The sequence below is a fragment of the Wasmannia auropunctata genome, unplaced genomic scaffold, assembly GCF_000956235.1.
Source record: "Wasmannia auropunctata unplaced genomic scaffold, wasmannia.A_1.0 LD333807.1, whole genome shotgun sequence".
Lineage (NCBI taxonomy): Eukaryota > Metazoa > Arthropoda > Insecta > Hymenoptera > Formicidae > Wasmannia > Wasmannia auropunctata.
Genome location: NW_012029083.1, coordinates 13,679 through 31,004, shown reverse-complemented (window position 1 = coordinate 31,004; position 17,326 = coordinate 13,679). Strand labels below are relative to the sequence as shown.

At 31.0% G+C, this 17,326-nt stretch overlaps 1 protein-coding gene across 1 annotated transcript in view; it reads left to right on the top strand.

The window, feature by feature from the left end:
• Positions 1-465: 465 nt before the first annotated feature.
• LOC105459778 (dynein heavy chain 7, axonemal-like) overlaps positions 466-17,326 on the top strand; it is a gene marked incomplete at both ends in the record, with an annotated part of 29,805 nt that continues 12,944 nt past the window's right edge. The window contains 7 exons of the mRNA XM_011706035.1: positions 466-583; positions 5,293-5,533; positions 5,611-5,857; positions 7,871-8,150; positions 10,384-10,824; positions 12,539-12,712; positions 14,918-15,253. Coding sequence (XP_011704337.1) covers positions 466-583; positions 5,293-5,533; positions 5,611-5,857; positions 7,871-8,150; positions 10,384-10,824; positions 12,539-12,712; positions 14,918-15,253 — 1,837 coding nt within the window. The remainder of the gene's footprint in view (positions 584-5,292; positions 5,534-5,610; positions 5,858-7,870; positions 8,151-10,383; positions 10,825-12,538; positions 12,713-14,917; positions 15,254-17,326) is intronic.

Genomic DNA, 17,326 nt, shown 5'->3' with positions numbered 1-17,326 from the left:
TCGAGCCAATTTTTTTCCTTAAACCGGAACGATGGGGAATTTTGAGAAATTGTTTTTTATTGTGTTTTGAACAATTTTACCGATTTTCAGCTGACAGCAAATTTATGTAACTTCAAATGTCTAAATTGACCGGACTACTCCTCTAAGCGAATCGACGTAATGTTGCCTGTAGATCATGGAGTCGTAGTCGAGCTGAAACGCTGGCCGGGTAGATGAAGCAATAAATCATAGGTTTCCATGTGTTTCGACATAACATATTACTTGAAAAATAGTGAATTCTTCATGTTATTAAAATGTCACCTGATTATGCCAAGTTCCAACTAAAGTTGGCTTCAGGCCAACTCTTTGAGTTTGCCTAAAGCTATTTGTAAAGGCAAAAACTGCATTAAATTATTGGTTAATTCAATATTTTCGTTATTAATTAAATATTATTATATTTAATGTTATTATTTATTAAATTTATAGGTTCAACGAAGATTTAGAAATTTATTCTATGTTTAGTGATGATCAAGAAGAAGTAACAATGAAGGAAATAATTTCAACATTGGCTGCACGTGGATGTGTTGAACGATGGTTGATTCAAGTATAAATTTATATATTTTATTACAAATTCTTTTCATTTAATAATATGAGTAATTAAATATCTATCAAAATATTATTTAAAATATTATTTAAAATAATTTAAAAATAAAAACAGGAGTTTAGATTGAATAATGAATTTATTAACAAGAGAAGGATGTAGTTGACTAATCACTGATATTGACTTCTTTCACATGGTGAGTCTACAAATGTAAGAGCTATGATCGAATGAGTTTCGTCCAATATGCCTTGTAAATAGTATTTTTTAGGATTGGTTATATTTTTAGATAAATTTTGTAATAATTTATCTAGTAGATAAGTGAATGCAGTAGCATTGGCTGTGGCATTGGCATTAAGGTACTCAACATTGAAACAAAAAGGACCATTTTTGCTTTCGTATTGAATAACTCGGTGAAAAAAAATCGCACAATACTGATCGAGTGCGCAAATTAAAGGTAAAGGTTTATGCTTTTGATCACTGAAAGTCGCATTTGTATGCGATTTTTATTTCACTTTATGGAGCTTGCGAATTTTGTAAAAAAGATCTGTCAAATATCAAAATCTTCTCCAAACTTTGCAAGATTCCATAATCCAAATTAAAAATCACACATAAATGCAATTTACAATTTTTGAAAGCGAGAATCTTTAGCTTTAATTTGCGTACTTGTTAAGTATTATGCGATTTTTTTTTACCGAGTTGTTCAACATTGAAGTAAAAATGGTCCTTATGCTTTAACATTGAATAACACGGTGACAAAAAATCGCAAAATGCTCAACGAATGCGCAAATTAAAGATAAAGGTATACGCTTTTAAATGCTATAATCTGCATTTGTTTGCGATTTTTAATTCATGTCAAGGAGCCTTGCAAAATTCGTAACAAAGTGACGCATTTTTATTTCCGTATAACGACCTTCGAAAGATTTTAGCCATTGTCTATCTAAAGTTATTAACAAAAAAATGTTTTACAAATAAAACGCACTTTTCGTCGTGTATTATATCTCGTCATGCGTGCAATGTCAAAAACTCATGTGAAACAATTATAGATCTTGTTTCGCAAAAATAATTAAATATATAAACTATATTATATATCTATCAAATGTTTGCCTTACTAAATGGATGAGTCTACAATATACCAAAAATAATAAATACCGAAAAGATTAGACAGACCCCTACGCAAGGTAGGAAGTACATTAAATTGAATATCTATTAAATCTTCGGTTTACTAAATGGATGAGTCTAGAATATATTAAAAACGATAGATACCGAAAATATTAGACAGACCCCTACGCAAGGTAAGATGTATCATGAATCACAAGTAGAAGTATGTTGTTTTAATTTGGTACCTATATCGTTATAAAAGATTTATTTTTTATTTCTACAATAGATAACTATGTAATAAGCGGAAGGAGGGGCTTTGCCCCTCTTCCCTGCACTCCCCTACCCCTCCTGCGCCCATGCTACCTATTGAGGGAGCTTTGTTTCCCCAACACCCTTCGCCAAATTAGATCCTTTTAAAAAGTTAATTGTTTATATTAAATATGTGTATTCTGGTTTAAAAAAATATATATATATTTATTTGAAAAAGCAAAAAATGTTATTTGTTTTGAAAAAATATATATATATTATATATATACTTTTTTCTTGAAAAATTTATTTAAATATGTATATTTCTGATTTTGTACTGCCTCCACTCCCCTCAGACTCTCATTTAATTATCTTTTCACATGTTTTAATCCCTGACTAATCAAATATACAATTACAGTACCTATATTCATCTGGTAAATCAGTGTAACAATATATAACTTTATGTAAACATTTTTTGTATTAAACTTTGCGCTGAAAATCCATTTAAGAATATTCATTTGACATCATTCCGAGTATTTCTGCTAAAACTCATAAAAATTAAGCGTAGGTCGTTTTCGGAAGTTCAGACCAATTTTAAACTTTTAAAGAGATCAATGTGTTCAGGAACGTCTGTATTAACTTAAAATTAAAGTAAGAAATAAAAAATTAAGTCTTCCTTCTTTTTAATAAAGAAATTAAAAAAAACAATATAATCTTACAAGGATCCCACAGAAGGTGCACAATAACTACAGCATAGAGAAAAAATTATCCAAGCATCTTGACTCCCTTTGGATTACTTTCCACCCAAAAACTAGACCGGAAATAAAATAAATATAAATAATAAAATAATAAAATAAATAAAGAATAAATAAATTTTTTTTTAATTGTGCTATAAATTATTTCATATTTTACACTAATATGACATCAAGAGACTTAAGATGTTGCATATATTAAACCGTATAATATTTCGTATTTCAAATAACCCAAAATTATTCGAAATATCAAAGAATTTAGTTCATTATTATTTGTGTATTCAAATCCTGGCTGAGATAATATTCTTCTTAATAAATTTTTCGCAGGTTTTTTAATCGCAAACAATTGAAGATCGATTTAATTGTGATCTCACTATTCCGGCTTCGGTTTATGATTGCGTTACAAACACAAAATTAATTCGGCGTGCAGTTTAAAATGACTGAAATATGGAATTAAGGTTTACATAGTGTTAGACTATTTTATTCTGGATGTCTGTACACAGTCGCACACTTTACAACGAGAGCTGCGACTCAATGCAGGAATACAAATGAAAAAATAAACTGTATCGTATATCACGAGTTGCAGTAACAGAACGCACTTTAATATATAAAGAGAAACGATAAATAAAGCTCTGAACGCAAGAAGCGGAAGAGGAAGAGAGAAAACCTTTTTAACGCCATCTCTCTAGTAACACAAAATATTCCTACGCGCGTGCGCACACATGCATTTATGCATCTAGTTCTCGCGGTACATTTAAATTGTAATTGTTGCATTCCAACACGCATTCCAACACATAGAAATATTATTAGGTGCCAAGATCGAGCCTTGACCGTTTAAGGCGCTCTCATTTGAATTGTGTTTATCACTTACGCGGTCTATATCCTAATTATTGTTTATCATGTTTGTTATGTGCATGATATAGTTAGAAATTGATCTTCGTTTTAAAAAAATGGAATAACTGTTAAAATCAGTCAAATTGATTTTCCGACTGAGAAAAAAATTGAAATCTCGCAGTTTAAACTACGCGAACTCTGTAACATTAAAGTTTTATACTATTGATTGCAGATGTAAGATCGGAGGTAAGTAATTATATTTAGAAACAATTTAATACCTTCCTGTAAAGCAAATAATACGACGCATTCCTGATACATATTTACTTGTTCGGTGATCGCAAGGACACAAGGAACTTTCAAAACTATGACGGCTTTCATAACATTTCATTAAAGTCACCAGATCTGATTTATTGCAACAATTTAAAAATTATATTATGCTGTGATGATATAAGCTAAAAATACAATTTATGTACATCAATACATTGATATACGTCCTTATCGAGGCAACTATATTGGACGAGTAACGTCATGAGTTATTAAAATCCCATATACTGGATTTAATAGTATACACTAGAAGTGACAGTAGTGCAGTAATGAACACTACTAGTAGCACTACTGGCTGAATGCTGACTTGCCTGTCAATATTGACATTATTAGACGTCAATAGTGTTACTACTGTGCACTATTGTGCACTAGCAGTTTTTTTCCGTAAGGAAAAGGAACATAGAAATGATAGAACAAGTTAAAAATGGGCTAAAATCTGGGCCATATGAGGAGTAAAAGCGGTAAAATATTTTTGTATAGCATGTATTATATTTACAAATTGTATAATGCTCCTTTTTTGGCTTATTGTTCTAGTAACGGTGTAACAAAATTCATATCTGTAAAAGAATTAAAAACAGTATTCATATTTATAAAAACATCAATATTAGTAATTGCATTCTCTTATCTGTTTGAGCTTTTTCCGCGTCTCTTATTACTAATAAGAATTTTGTAATCTTTATTAGTCTCTGCGTGTATGAACTCTTTCATGGATATCGCCATGTTTTTACTGTGATTGCTTCACCTTGCAAGCTACATGCAGTAATAAAAGCGGAAAGTGACCATAAAATCTATGAAGTCATATGTACACAAAGGTAATCTGATATATTGCACAGTAAACGGCATTTGCAGAGCTATGTCAGTATTTCTGTCAGCATTTCTAGTGAATATCAGAATCTGTATCACTTGACATCATTTTTATCAAAATTACTTCATAATCACGTCATTATATACGTGAGCTTGTTAATTAGATTTTCATCGTTCGAATAAAGAATGGCATTCAAACAAAATAAGGATATTCAGTATATACCATAAATACAACATGTATTAGCAAGCTAGGTATAAGTATGACATAATTGTGAATAGGGGTGGAGATCTATTTGTGGGATTAATACGCGAAATGGACGAGTTTTTGTTCGACTTTTGATAGTTCTCTGAACAGCGTATAGTCTTATCGAATAAACTATATGGTACTGCTCAATATAGCAAATTTTTTTTTATGTCTTATAAAATACTATACTATTGGTTGCTTCAACTTTCAATAAATTTGATTAAAAAATAGTATTTAGAATATCCAAATATAAAACGTTTGGACAAGGATCAATTTATTTTTTATACAGATTTTTTGTATTACATGCAAGGAAATTAAAATTAGTGATTACTTAACCATGTACTTCTCTTGTTCTTATAAAGAAGATTTATTATTTGTATAACAAATTTTATAAATATGATGCTTGATAGGTTGAGGAACAGATGGTGAAATCAGTAAGAGAGGAGATCCATTTAAGTTATTTAGATTATGAGATAAATGAACGAGTTTTGTGGGTACTTCTTTGGCCTGGTATGGTTGTTCTCTGTGTTTCACAAATCTATTGGAGTCTTGAAGTTCAAGGTATCCTGGTTAGTCGAACATCCTTTGCAATGGAATTATTTTACGAGAAATTAAAGTCTCAAATCTTGAGATTAGTTGAGTTAGTAAGAGGTTTGTAACAATATAATTTATAATAATATAGTAAGATTTATATCTTGTAGAACATGTTAATTGGAATTGAATTACAGGCCAATTGTCAAAGCAAAATCGAACAACATTAAATGCTCTAATCACTCTTGATGTACATGCCATGGATGTTGTCAAATCTTTAATTGAAAAACATATTACTAATGAAATGGATTTTGAATGGCTAGCACAACTTCGTTACTACTGGGAAGATGACATTTATGTTAGAATTATTTATTCAGTAATAAAGTATGGCTATGAATACATTGGTAACTGTCCACGTCTTGTTATCACACCTTTAACTGACAGGTACTGTTCAAAACGGCAACATAAAATCCACATTGTCATAAAAATTATAATAAATGTAAAATATACGCTTAAATGAATTTCTCGCAGACGCATGTAAAACGTACATATAAAACCTGATATCTCGCTTCGGAACTTTCCACATAAAACACTTGGTGGTCAAAATCGACCGACAAGTGACATTATTTATTTTTAATGTGATAAGTACATTCAAGATCACCACTCCGATCCTTTGTTCTAGCGACTGTTACTTGTTTTCTATTTGCTCAAATGAAAGTGTCGAAACGAGAAACATTATACGAAACGATAAGGGTTAAAAGGGATGAGAAAACTGCTCGTCTCAGTTACAAGCTTACAAACGCTTCACTTAGCACATGCTAAAAACTCTACGTGGCACTTGCTCTTGATACCAAACGCAATCTTAAGATTAATTCGTGCACTCGTACGGTTAGTTAAAACGTGTTCCAATAAAAGCTTTGTTTATTGAATGTCTGTAAATAAATTGTATATAGTCAAGTGTCGTGATAATAATAAAAAGTCTTCGTGTGTTAAATCTTTAATTAAATAGAAACGATACTCATAACCACATCTATTCCTCATATTCGCTCTCGCGGAAAATTGCACGTCTCTTAAACAGGTACGTTATCTCTTTATTATTAGCGCACACCGGATACTTCCGATCCGGTTGTCGCAAATTTTTTCTTGCGAGCTGTTTAAATAATCTAATCTGTAAATAGTATATATATAGTTTATTAACTTTTAAATTAAAATTAAAGACAATCACAAATACAAATTTTGTCTCACGACATTCGCTTTCCTCTCACTCCCTGTTTTCCTTTATGCTCGCTAATATTATGATTTTTTTGCAAAATTATACTTATTTGAATATTGGTATTATTTCTACATTAGCAAGGACCCACGGCGAAAACGTGAGGAAGATAAGGCTTCGTGCGTGCGTGCGTGCGTGCGTGCGTGCGTGCGTGCGCATAAGCCTATGTACAATATTTTTGGGGTTACACTAGTGCTAGCTTTACATATTCTTCTTTTAAATCTTTTTTCATCGTAGATGCTTAAAACATGATTTTCTGTTTGATATAGACGAAAGAAGACTTATAATGAAGAATGTTAAGCTTGCGTTAGTGTGATTCTAGAAACGTTGTTTAGAAGAATACAAAATTTTGTACAAAAAATTAATAAATGTTTAAATGTAAAAAAGGAACAGAAAAATTTCGAAATAATTTAATTTATATTTTTATCATTAATTTGAATGCACTCTAGTTTAAAATTTAAATGCTTATAACTTTTAATAAAATCATTTTTCAAAGATAGGTTTCAGATAAAGTTGATTTTTTTCTTATTGTAGAATCCAAATGTTAAATATTTTATGGGAAGGTTTTATTTGAAATGTTGAAGTTGTCCTCTATCTCCTTCAAGGAAGAGCGACGGAGAAAGACTTTTATTTATATAGTTAGAAAGGTTCTTCTAAAGGTGCAGCCGGGCAGTTTTAAGAGTGCAAACTTTGTATTGTATAATGTATTCTAGAATATCCATGTATTTAAACCGACCGAGCTTTATCTACCATAAAACCTTAGAGATTAAAGTTACACTCTTTGTAATATACTGTCTTGATGACCGACATGCACCTGAAGACTTGCGCCTTAATCTAATTCATTTAATGCGATAAGTAGTACATTTTTATATTAGCTGACCGTTTTAGACGATCATTTGTGTTTGTATTAAAAATGTTTTATGATTAGGATGACTGAATATTGTTTTTAAACTATGTATTATTAATTTTGTGTTTAACATTAAAAATGATCCTATTTCGATCGAAACGTCTGTTTACTATATTTTAATTAAAGATTTACTTTTAATTGGAGCATATAACACCTTGCTTTGGCTCATAGCCCTTTATTTCTTAAGTAATTCTTATTGAATAAGCATAAAATAATATTTTAAAAAATACTACTTTAAAATGGCTTAATATTAATTTAAACATTGTTGAATGAACCATAGATGCTACCGCACATTAATTGGTGCGTATTCTCTACATCTGAATGGTGCACCAGAAGGTCCAGCAGGAACTGGCAAAACCGAAACAACAAAAGATTTAAGTCGAGCCATTGCTATGCAATGTATAGTTTTTAACTGTTCTGAAGGTCTTGATTACAAGAATATGGGCAAGTTCTTTAAGGGTTTAATAAGCTGTGGTGCATGGTCTTGTTTTGATGAGTTCAATCGTATCGAGTTGGAGGTTCTATCAGTTGTGGCACAACAAATGTTATGTATAATGCAGGTAACCAAAAAGATTTCTAATTTTTTCAACGTTCCATCAAAGGTATATAACCTGCGCGCGCGCACGCACGCACGCACGCACGCACACGGGCTATTCCACGTGAAGCGGATCAGTCATCTATCAGAAATTTTTTTAAATTTTGCTCATAGATAGTACTCTGGGAGATAGAATTTTGTGCGAAAGAATTTTTTTATTGCAAAATTAAAATCGAGATATATGCAATTCAAAATTACACTACTTTGTTCGGCAAAAATTCATAACTCTGTTACTAATAATGCTAGCTAACCCTCTTCTTTTTTTTAAATACGCTAAAAATGTTATAGTTTACGGGAAAAAATGAAGATTCCAAAAAGGTTTTGTTTTCTATTGTTTATTTAACAATAAACTTTTTAACAATTTTTTTAACAATCGGGGAGACAGTCGAAAGATTTGCCCCACATCGAGAACTAAAAAAATTTGTTTTTCGAAAGCGAGGCAAAACACGTTCTTGAATTTTTTTGTAAGATGTAGGAAAATTGAAAGTATATAAAAAATATTTTTTCAGATTTTTCGACTCTCTCCGATTGTTAAAAAAATTGTTAAAAAGTTTATTGTTAAATAAACAATGGAAAACAAAACTTTTCTAGAATCTTTATTTTTTTCCCATAAAATAGAACATTTTTAGCGTATTAAAAAAAAAGTTAGCTTGCATTATTAGCAACAAAGTTATGAATTTTAGTTAGCTTGCATTATTAGCAACAAAGTTATGAATTTTAAAGAATAAAAGTCTAATTTTTAATTGTTTATATCTTAATTTTGCAAATTAATATTTCTTAAATTATTTAAAATGACATAAACATGTAAAAATTTTTCAGGTTTGTTTATTATTTTTTAAACAAAAAATGAAATACTCCAATAACGTAACATATATTGATATATTTTTAAAAATATTTGAAAAGTGATTTGAAATTATTAAATACTGTAAAATTGATAAATTGCGGTGTCCACATTTTTAATCTAAAACTCAAAAAAAAAATAAAACCTATATGTGAATACATGCAAGTGCGCAAACGCATACACACTTATTATCTAAAACTTACTATTTAAAAAATACTTAAGTTGATATAAACAAAATTGGAAGCTATTTTAAATTGTCAATAATTTAATTCACTCTTCTTTTGCAATAGACTTCATATTTAACAATAAATAACTTATTAACTATAACGGACACAAAAATCCCTTTTAAAGGTTAAAAGGGTTAAAGTTCTAACAACATACTTCCTTTTTTGAACGTACGAACATTTCTCTAGCACATCGTATTTCGAAGTTACAATTTGACAGAATATATGAAAATAGCCCATTTTTGCAATTTTATCTGCAAGTTTCTCAAAATTGTGACGTGATAGAGCAATTCTATAAACGGATTCAGATTCAACGTTTAAAAAACTACGGAAAATGACTAGTCCGGTTATAGTGTTTTCTTTGTTTAACAGTGTTATTAATAAAAGGAAAGTTACAAAAATCAATTTTAATTATTTTATAAAAATAATCAAAATAGTCGTTTTAGGATGAATTATATAAGCCAAAAATGTTTTTTTTTTACTGCAATGGAGGAAAAATGAGAAAAAAGGTATTAACGCTTTTTTAATTAAATAGTTTTTGTCCTAATGTTCTAATTAGAAATAAAGCTGCTATGATTGTCGATTCTTGATCATGCTTGGGCATGCAGTAATGCAGCATGTATACAAAAAAGTACTCCGAAAGGCAAATATGTAATAATATATAAAATGTCTTCAAAATGTACTGCTACTTATCAACCACTTGATATACATCTTTTTCGATCTCTTAAAAATTATATCCGTCATATTGAAAGATTGTAATTAATAATTTAGATTTTGATATATTTAATCGAAATAATATACTTAATGGATACCATATTTAATCAAGTTGTTCATCCTTGATTAAAAAATATAATTCTTTATATAAAGTAGATGCATTTGTTTATTTTAATTAAAAATAAACAGTAAATATGTCTTCTCTGCGTTAGATTATTAGGTTGATTTAAAGGAAATACACTGTTTAAACAAAAACCAAGAAATGTCTTAAATGGAAATGATTTGTTTGTGAACTCATGTTTGTAAGGATTTTTAGACTTATTTTTTATCGTTCTATATGCATTTAAAATCAGTGATTTCTTTTTAACACTTTGTATGAATAATTTAAAGCAATTTAATAATTTAACTTGGTCATACAGGCATTACGCGCTGGTTTGGAGATATTTGTCTTTGAAGATACTGAACTCAAGCTTAATACAGCAGTTTTCATATGTATTACAATGAATCCTGGTTATGCTGGCCGCACGGATCTTCCGGATAATTTGAAGGTCCTATTCCGCACAGTCGCTATGATGGTACCAGACTATGCGATGATCGCAGAGATTTTTTTATACTCGTCAGGCTTTGATACTGCTCGTGAGCTTTCTACGAAAATCGTCACTACATACAAGCTTTGTTCCGAACAGTTGTCCTCACAATCTCATTATGATTATGGCATGCGTGCCGTCAAAACTGTTCTTTCTGCAGCGCAGAATCTGAAATTAAAGCATCCTAATGAAGACGAAGCTATTCTTCTTCTGCGTTCATTGATTGATGTGAACTTACCCAAATTTTTAGCACGCGATGTACCACTCTTTCAGGTATGAAAAAGAGAGAGAGAAAAGAGAATGTATGCGTTAAAAATGTATAAAGTGTCATTTAATTCTTTATGAAGCCTTTTATGTCCAACGGTTTACAATTATTATCAACCCATTTTTTTTTATTATGCACAAAACAATATACATAAAAAGAAAGATGCATAAGTGCCATTAATGTAATATCTTATTTCATTTATAATTTAGTTATTTACTTATTTAATAGAAAATTTCTAATTTAGAAATTATTTTCTTGTTATTGTACGTAAAACCGCATAAGCAAATCTTTTACTTTTTAAAATTTTTGTGTGATTTATTTTTCGGGCTGAAATAAAAACCCAACTTAGTGATAGGAATTGATCGACGGAAGATGACTTATAATTACAATTCTTTAACTTTTTTCTTTTGTAATTATGGGGATTGTATGATGATTTAACCTCTTTGGTGCAATATGTCTGCTGTAATGTAATATTACGTGATGGAGACAAATAGTGTGCTTTTCATAGCTATCAACTTTAGTCGGTATTTTTACTGAAGAGAGTAAGAGACCATGTAACTGTCACATGACATGTACCGCGCAATTACACACACACGGTTTACGGCGCATAAGAGAATTCTGTGAAAAAGTATAGCGAAAAACAGGTGTAAAAACTTTCAATCTTAGACCATTAATTATTTTGATCCCTTATCAATTAAAAAGCAAAAGACAGAATATGAATAAGAATAAAATAATCTAACTGATCCATCAAATTTTGCAACAATACGTCCAACACTAAAACAAGAGTAAGTTGATAGCCTGGTAATATGATTTATTACCCCATTAATTTTTGTTTTTTTTGCGCTCTAATCATTAATATAACTTATGTAAATGCGTTAATTTCGGCATAGAGCGTCAGTTTTTGATTGTTCAGTATTGAATCAATCTGTCCTCGACCAAACAATCTTTGATCAAACAGTCTACAATAAACAAGGAACTGTAAGATCCTTTAATTAAGTACATTCAATATTAAACTTATCTCTCTTTTTTTATTACATCAAGTAATCCAAGGACTACGTGCTAACCACAGTGCTTTCTCCCTCTCTCTCTCTCTCTCTCTCTCTCTCTCTCTCTCTCTTCCCTACGGTCTACCAATAAAGAAACTACACGGCATGCTACCAATTGATTTCTCTAAAACTCATAGTATCGATAGATGTAGATGTCGATGTCGAGTGTTATTAAGTAATAAACAGATAAGATATGTTTCTCTAGCGTTTACGAGAAAAACCAATAAAAAATTTTGAGGTCGTGATAAGCAAATTTAGTAAAGCGTTTTACTGACGAACTGGTGGCGCAACATTAGTTTTCTTTATACCGGAGTAATACTGACATTACTGATTCGAATCCCCAACTTTGTTTATTACATTTTTTTTTTAGTAGAATACAATTACTACGCAAATGTACGTCACATAAATTAATATATTTCATTTATTTATTGTATATTAAAAAGATTTACATTCTTTGTTCAGAAAATCTAATAAATGACTGATTATATACAATACAAATAATGTGAAACATATTTTAAGCTGTTAATAAATGAAAATATGTGCAAATGTCATAATAACATCCTGGAAGTCCAGAAAACTTATCGTACATATGGCAATCAAAATGTTAAGATTCTTAACCAGCAGAGATTTTTATACTTTTCTAAATTTGTCTAATATAAGTAAATTCTACTTTCAGGGTATAGTATCTGATCTCTTCCCAGGATTAATTCTACCGTCACCGAGTTACGAAGCACTTCTTGGTGCGGTGAACGATATTGCACAAGAACAAAATCTTCAAACGGTGAAAGTATTCTTATTAAAGATTGTACAAACTTACGAAATGATGATGGTTCGACATGGTTTTATGTTGGTGAGTGATTAAATTCCAATGATTCATAAAATCTATATTATTTAGATTAAGAAGGAGGATGTATTATATTTTAGTAATTTTAATACGTGTCTGTTGAATTAATTGAATAAAAATACTGGAGTGCGTAGGACTCGGTTAAGTGTCGGACTCTAATAAATGTTTAATGTCTTATATTTAATATCTTTTATTATAACTCGCGTGACTGCCTCTGCAACTGTACAATTCTGTCTCAAACCCGACTCTCGATTCCTTGATCTTTTCCGGATCGGCTGCCCGAAGCCCCTACTTTTAAATATCACGTTCCGTTACTGAATTTTTAAACGATAATTCCTTTGTTTTTTCAATCGTGGTACATAAGCCGGGGATATCCACGCTAACTGATCCGATTTTGTTTTGTGTCTGTACGTAATGTATATGTATGTCTTGTGTATGTCGTGTATCTAGCAGGCAAAATTATTTTACTTTAACTTTTAATTTTACATTTCATTTATTTGGGGCTGTGCGATGCAATCGCCACAGTATTTAAAAATGACTAAAATATAAAATCTTTTCTTGAAATCAAAGTAAATTGTTTCCTGTATATTTTGAAATACATATAAAAAATTGCTACAAATTTAACAATAAAAAATCAAAAAATGAAGTTAAATATTGCAACCGCCTTTGCAAGCGGAAAGCAAGAACTTCGCCAAACCGTTGCTACAGTCAGGGCGCAAAATGGTCGCATGACTCGAACTTACGCGGCTCTCGAAAACACAAAGTTGGGCGCCAGGCACAAGCGGGCGTGCGGCCCTTCGAATTACTTGAACCGAATCACAATTCCTGACACACGCGAGATATTCGCTACGAAACCACAAGAGAAACTCAAGACGTTCGAAACTCTGACTGTTCGCGATCGATAGACGATTTAGCTGACCGGTAACTCAGCCCAGAAATTTAGCAGAGGGGCGGTTCGTAGGGGCGCGGAGGAATATGGAAGAGCAAGGATGATATCAAAAGCACAGAATTTCTGTAACAAGTAACAAATATAATTGCGTGTACTGCGGTATACAAGTGCCACCTCGGGCCGCGTATGACAAAGCGGCAACCGTTAGTTTTTTCGTTACGAGGACTGACCGGTGTACGAGCTTTCTTTGTTAATCCTATCTCGACTTTATTAATTCTATCTCGCAGAATACAATATCACGGTACGCGGGAAGTACGCCATGCACGGCATAATGGCCGATCACACACCACGTTTGTAACATTCCTCGATCTTCCTAATACTTAATGTTGCAGAACATAAATGTTACAGAACAATGTTTACTGGATGCTCTCATCTTTTAACCTGCCGTGAGCTAGGTCGGATATGTCACACCCGACCGATTTTGGTTTATGATTTTTACTTACTTGTGTCATATGCGTTGATTTATACGTCGAGTAGCTGAGGATAAGAGTGCGGAAAGATGTAAGAAGGTTACAATTTAGTGCTACGCCTACGTTGGAATTGGATACACGCGCGTAAAGAGCGTCCGAATATGTTGAACTTGAACTTCGTGAAGATTAGCTGCTAAGATTTTATTATTTGTTATTTTTTTAATTTATTTGTTAAAAGAAGGAAGACTTTAGTTTTTTATTTCTTACTTTAATTTTAAGTTGATATACACGTTGCTGAACACATTGATCTATTTAAAGTTTAAAATTGTTACTCTAACTTGAATTTTAATAAACATAATTTTCTTATAATTCTGAATATTTTATTTGTAGTTGTTATTTAGTGGGAGATCCTTATTTCTTATGAAGTACACTTTTAGATAATATTACTTAAAATTAGTACAAAAAAATCTGTCAAACAAATTTGGGTACGTCACACCCTACCTAGCAGTCGAAGTAACAACCACGCCGGGTCAAAATGTTGCTTATATTACTATCTGCTTTGATTTCCAAGAAAAAAAATTAGAAGACCTTATAACTTAAATGCATTTCGTATTAATCCTTTTTGTATTAAATATTTTAATCTTCCTATTTTTTAATATCTTTTTATGTTTTAGTAATGAAAAAATATTTTATTTTAAATAAATTAAACAAAACAGTTTCTATATATACATTATATGTATATATATATATATATATATATATATATATATATATAATATATATAAAATAATAAATACAAATGAAATAATATAGAATTTAATATATATTATATTAATCAAATTAAATATATAGGTTGGGGGACCATTCGGTGGAAAGACAACTGTTCTTCGTACTTTAGCCAATGCTTTGACGTTGATGTACAATCGAGGAGATCAGAATGGCTTGACGACTAAATACTTTGTCCTAAATCCCAAGGCTATTACTCTGAATCAATTATATGGTTATTTCGATCCAGTGTCATCCGAATGGACTGACGGAATTTGCGCTTCCGCTTATCGTCGGTTTGCCTCAAATGACGTTTTAGAAAGAAAATGGATTATCTTTGATGGACCAATAGACGCCTTATGGATTGAAAGTCTGAACACTGTGCTCGATGATAATAAAAAGCTTTGTCTTACATCTGGCGAAGTAATTAATTTATCTATGTTACATATACATATTTATTTATCCATTTAATTATTAATTTATCTATAAATTTATTTATATGTGTGTGTATAGTTTATATTAGAAATTCTAATTAGAGACATCAAGCAAGACTGTCATTTCCTAGCAAAATCCTGCAAGTGAGAAAAAATCCATCTATAAATCATCTCACTCTTTTAGTCACACGAATTTATGTGTTTATATATGGAACGTTTTGCGTTAAGCGGATCACCTCTCTCTCCAAAAATTGTGTTAACATTGAAAAAAAATGTTTGAGATCTCAAAATATTCGTATACTTGTGTAGTTTTAAATGGAACATGGCAATGGAACACTTTAAAAAATTCAATTTGACGCCTAAAAACCGCAAAAAAACACGAATGATCTTACAGTATCTTCGATTAAAATGCAAAAACTTTAGAAATTGACTTGAAAATGATTATAAAGTTTTCAAGGTCATTGATTACAAATCTAGGAACAGAATTACAAAATTAAAAATGGCGGATTTAAAATAACTGAATTTGCAATTTTTTCCCTTATGGCAAGAAAAGCATATTCATTTTAGATTTAGTTGTGGACTGTGGAACTGTAGAAAATTGTTTTTCAAGAAATTTTTGAGTTTTCATATGTTTCTCTGCTTTTCTTGTTAAAAAATTGCAAATAATGTGCTACTTTTTGATGCCATTAAACCAATTGATCATTACAGAATATTAGACTCGACATAACGACAATTATAATACGCTTTACGTTGTTACACCGGGGTCGGTGTAACAAGGGAGAATCTTGAGTGAAATAAAGCATAAGCGTCTTGTGAACTAAACTAACACTCTTTATTTTCACTTTCTTCTCTTACAATCACCCCGCGAATCGACAGGCGTTCGTTATACGATTTATAAGAATGAATTTCGAGACTACATGTTTAGGCGGCCGAATATAAAAATTTTTCGATATCGTATTACATCGCGCGATGGTCCGCGGTTGGACCATATATGAGCGTGGCAAGTCAGGTGTACTTTGCGACTTTTGTTCACGCGTGTCGCGAGGAATTCGCAGATCTGCAGTCTTGCACTTCCGGTCGTTACTCAGTCAGGCGAAAGTTAAGGATAAATCGAATATAATATGGTTGTAACTTCACGGTTACAACAATGTACTGATTCCAAATTCAGTTATATTTAATCATTTTTTTCAGTTTCAGTTTTATTTAATCAATTTATAAATTATTTTTAATTTTGTAATTCTGTTTCTAGATTTGTAATTAATGATCTCGGAAACTTTATAGTAATAATTTTCAAGCTAATTTCTAAAGTTTTCGCATTTTAATCGGAGATATTGTAAGATCATTCGTGATATTTGCTATTTGTAGGTGCCATATTAAATTTTTTAAAAGGCCACGTTTTATTCAAAACTACACAAGTATACAATATTTTGAGATGTTTTTTTTTATTGCTTTAATTTTTGAAAGATAAGATAGCCCATTTGACGCAAAAAGTCTTATGTACAGGATATTCAGCATAACGATCCGCACGATTTTTAACACACACACGCTCTTCCACATGCATTTCTGTCCATTCAGGAACATGCGCGAAGCTTTTATCTTCCTCACGTCTTCGTAAAAAATACTAATGTTCAAATGAGAATAACTCTGTAAAGAAAATCGTAGAGACCACAACGATTTCGCGTTCTTCTCGTTTTGAAAAGCCCTTTTTTAAACAAGCCCTCATTCAACCTACATTGTCATTTTAGATTTTCAACCTCCCCTCCATCCCGCCCCTCTCGGAGGGTTGAAATGGATGTTTTCAAGGTTAAATGATAGATTACATTTTGCCATTGTAACCTTATAAATTTTAATCCTATATCTCGAACTGCTCAGAAATTATTTAGGTAACCCCGAACTTTTGACGGACACTGTGTGTGTATATATATATATATGGGCTATTTCACGTGAAGCGGATCAATCATCTCTCAGAAATTTTTTAAATTTTGCACAAAGGTAGTACTTTGGGAGATAGAATTTTGTGCCAAAGGATTTTTTTCTTATTGCAAAATTAATCGAGATATAA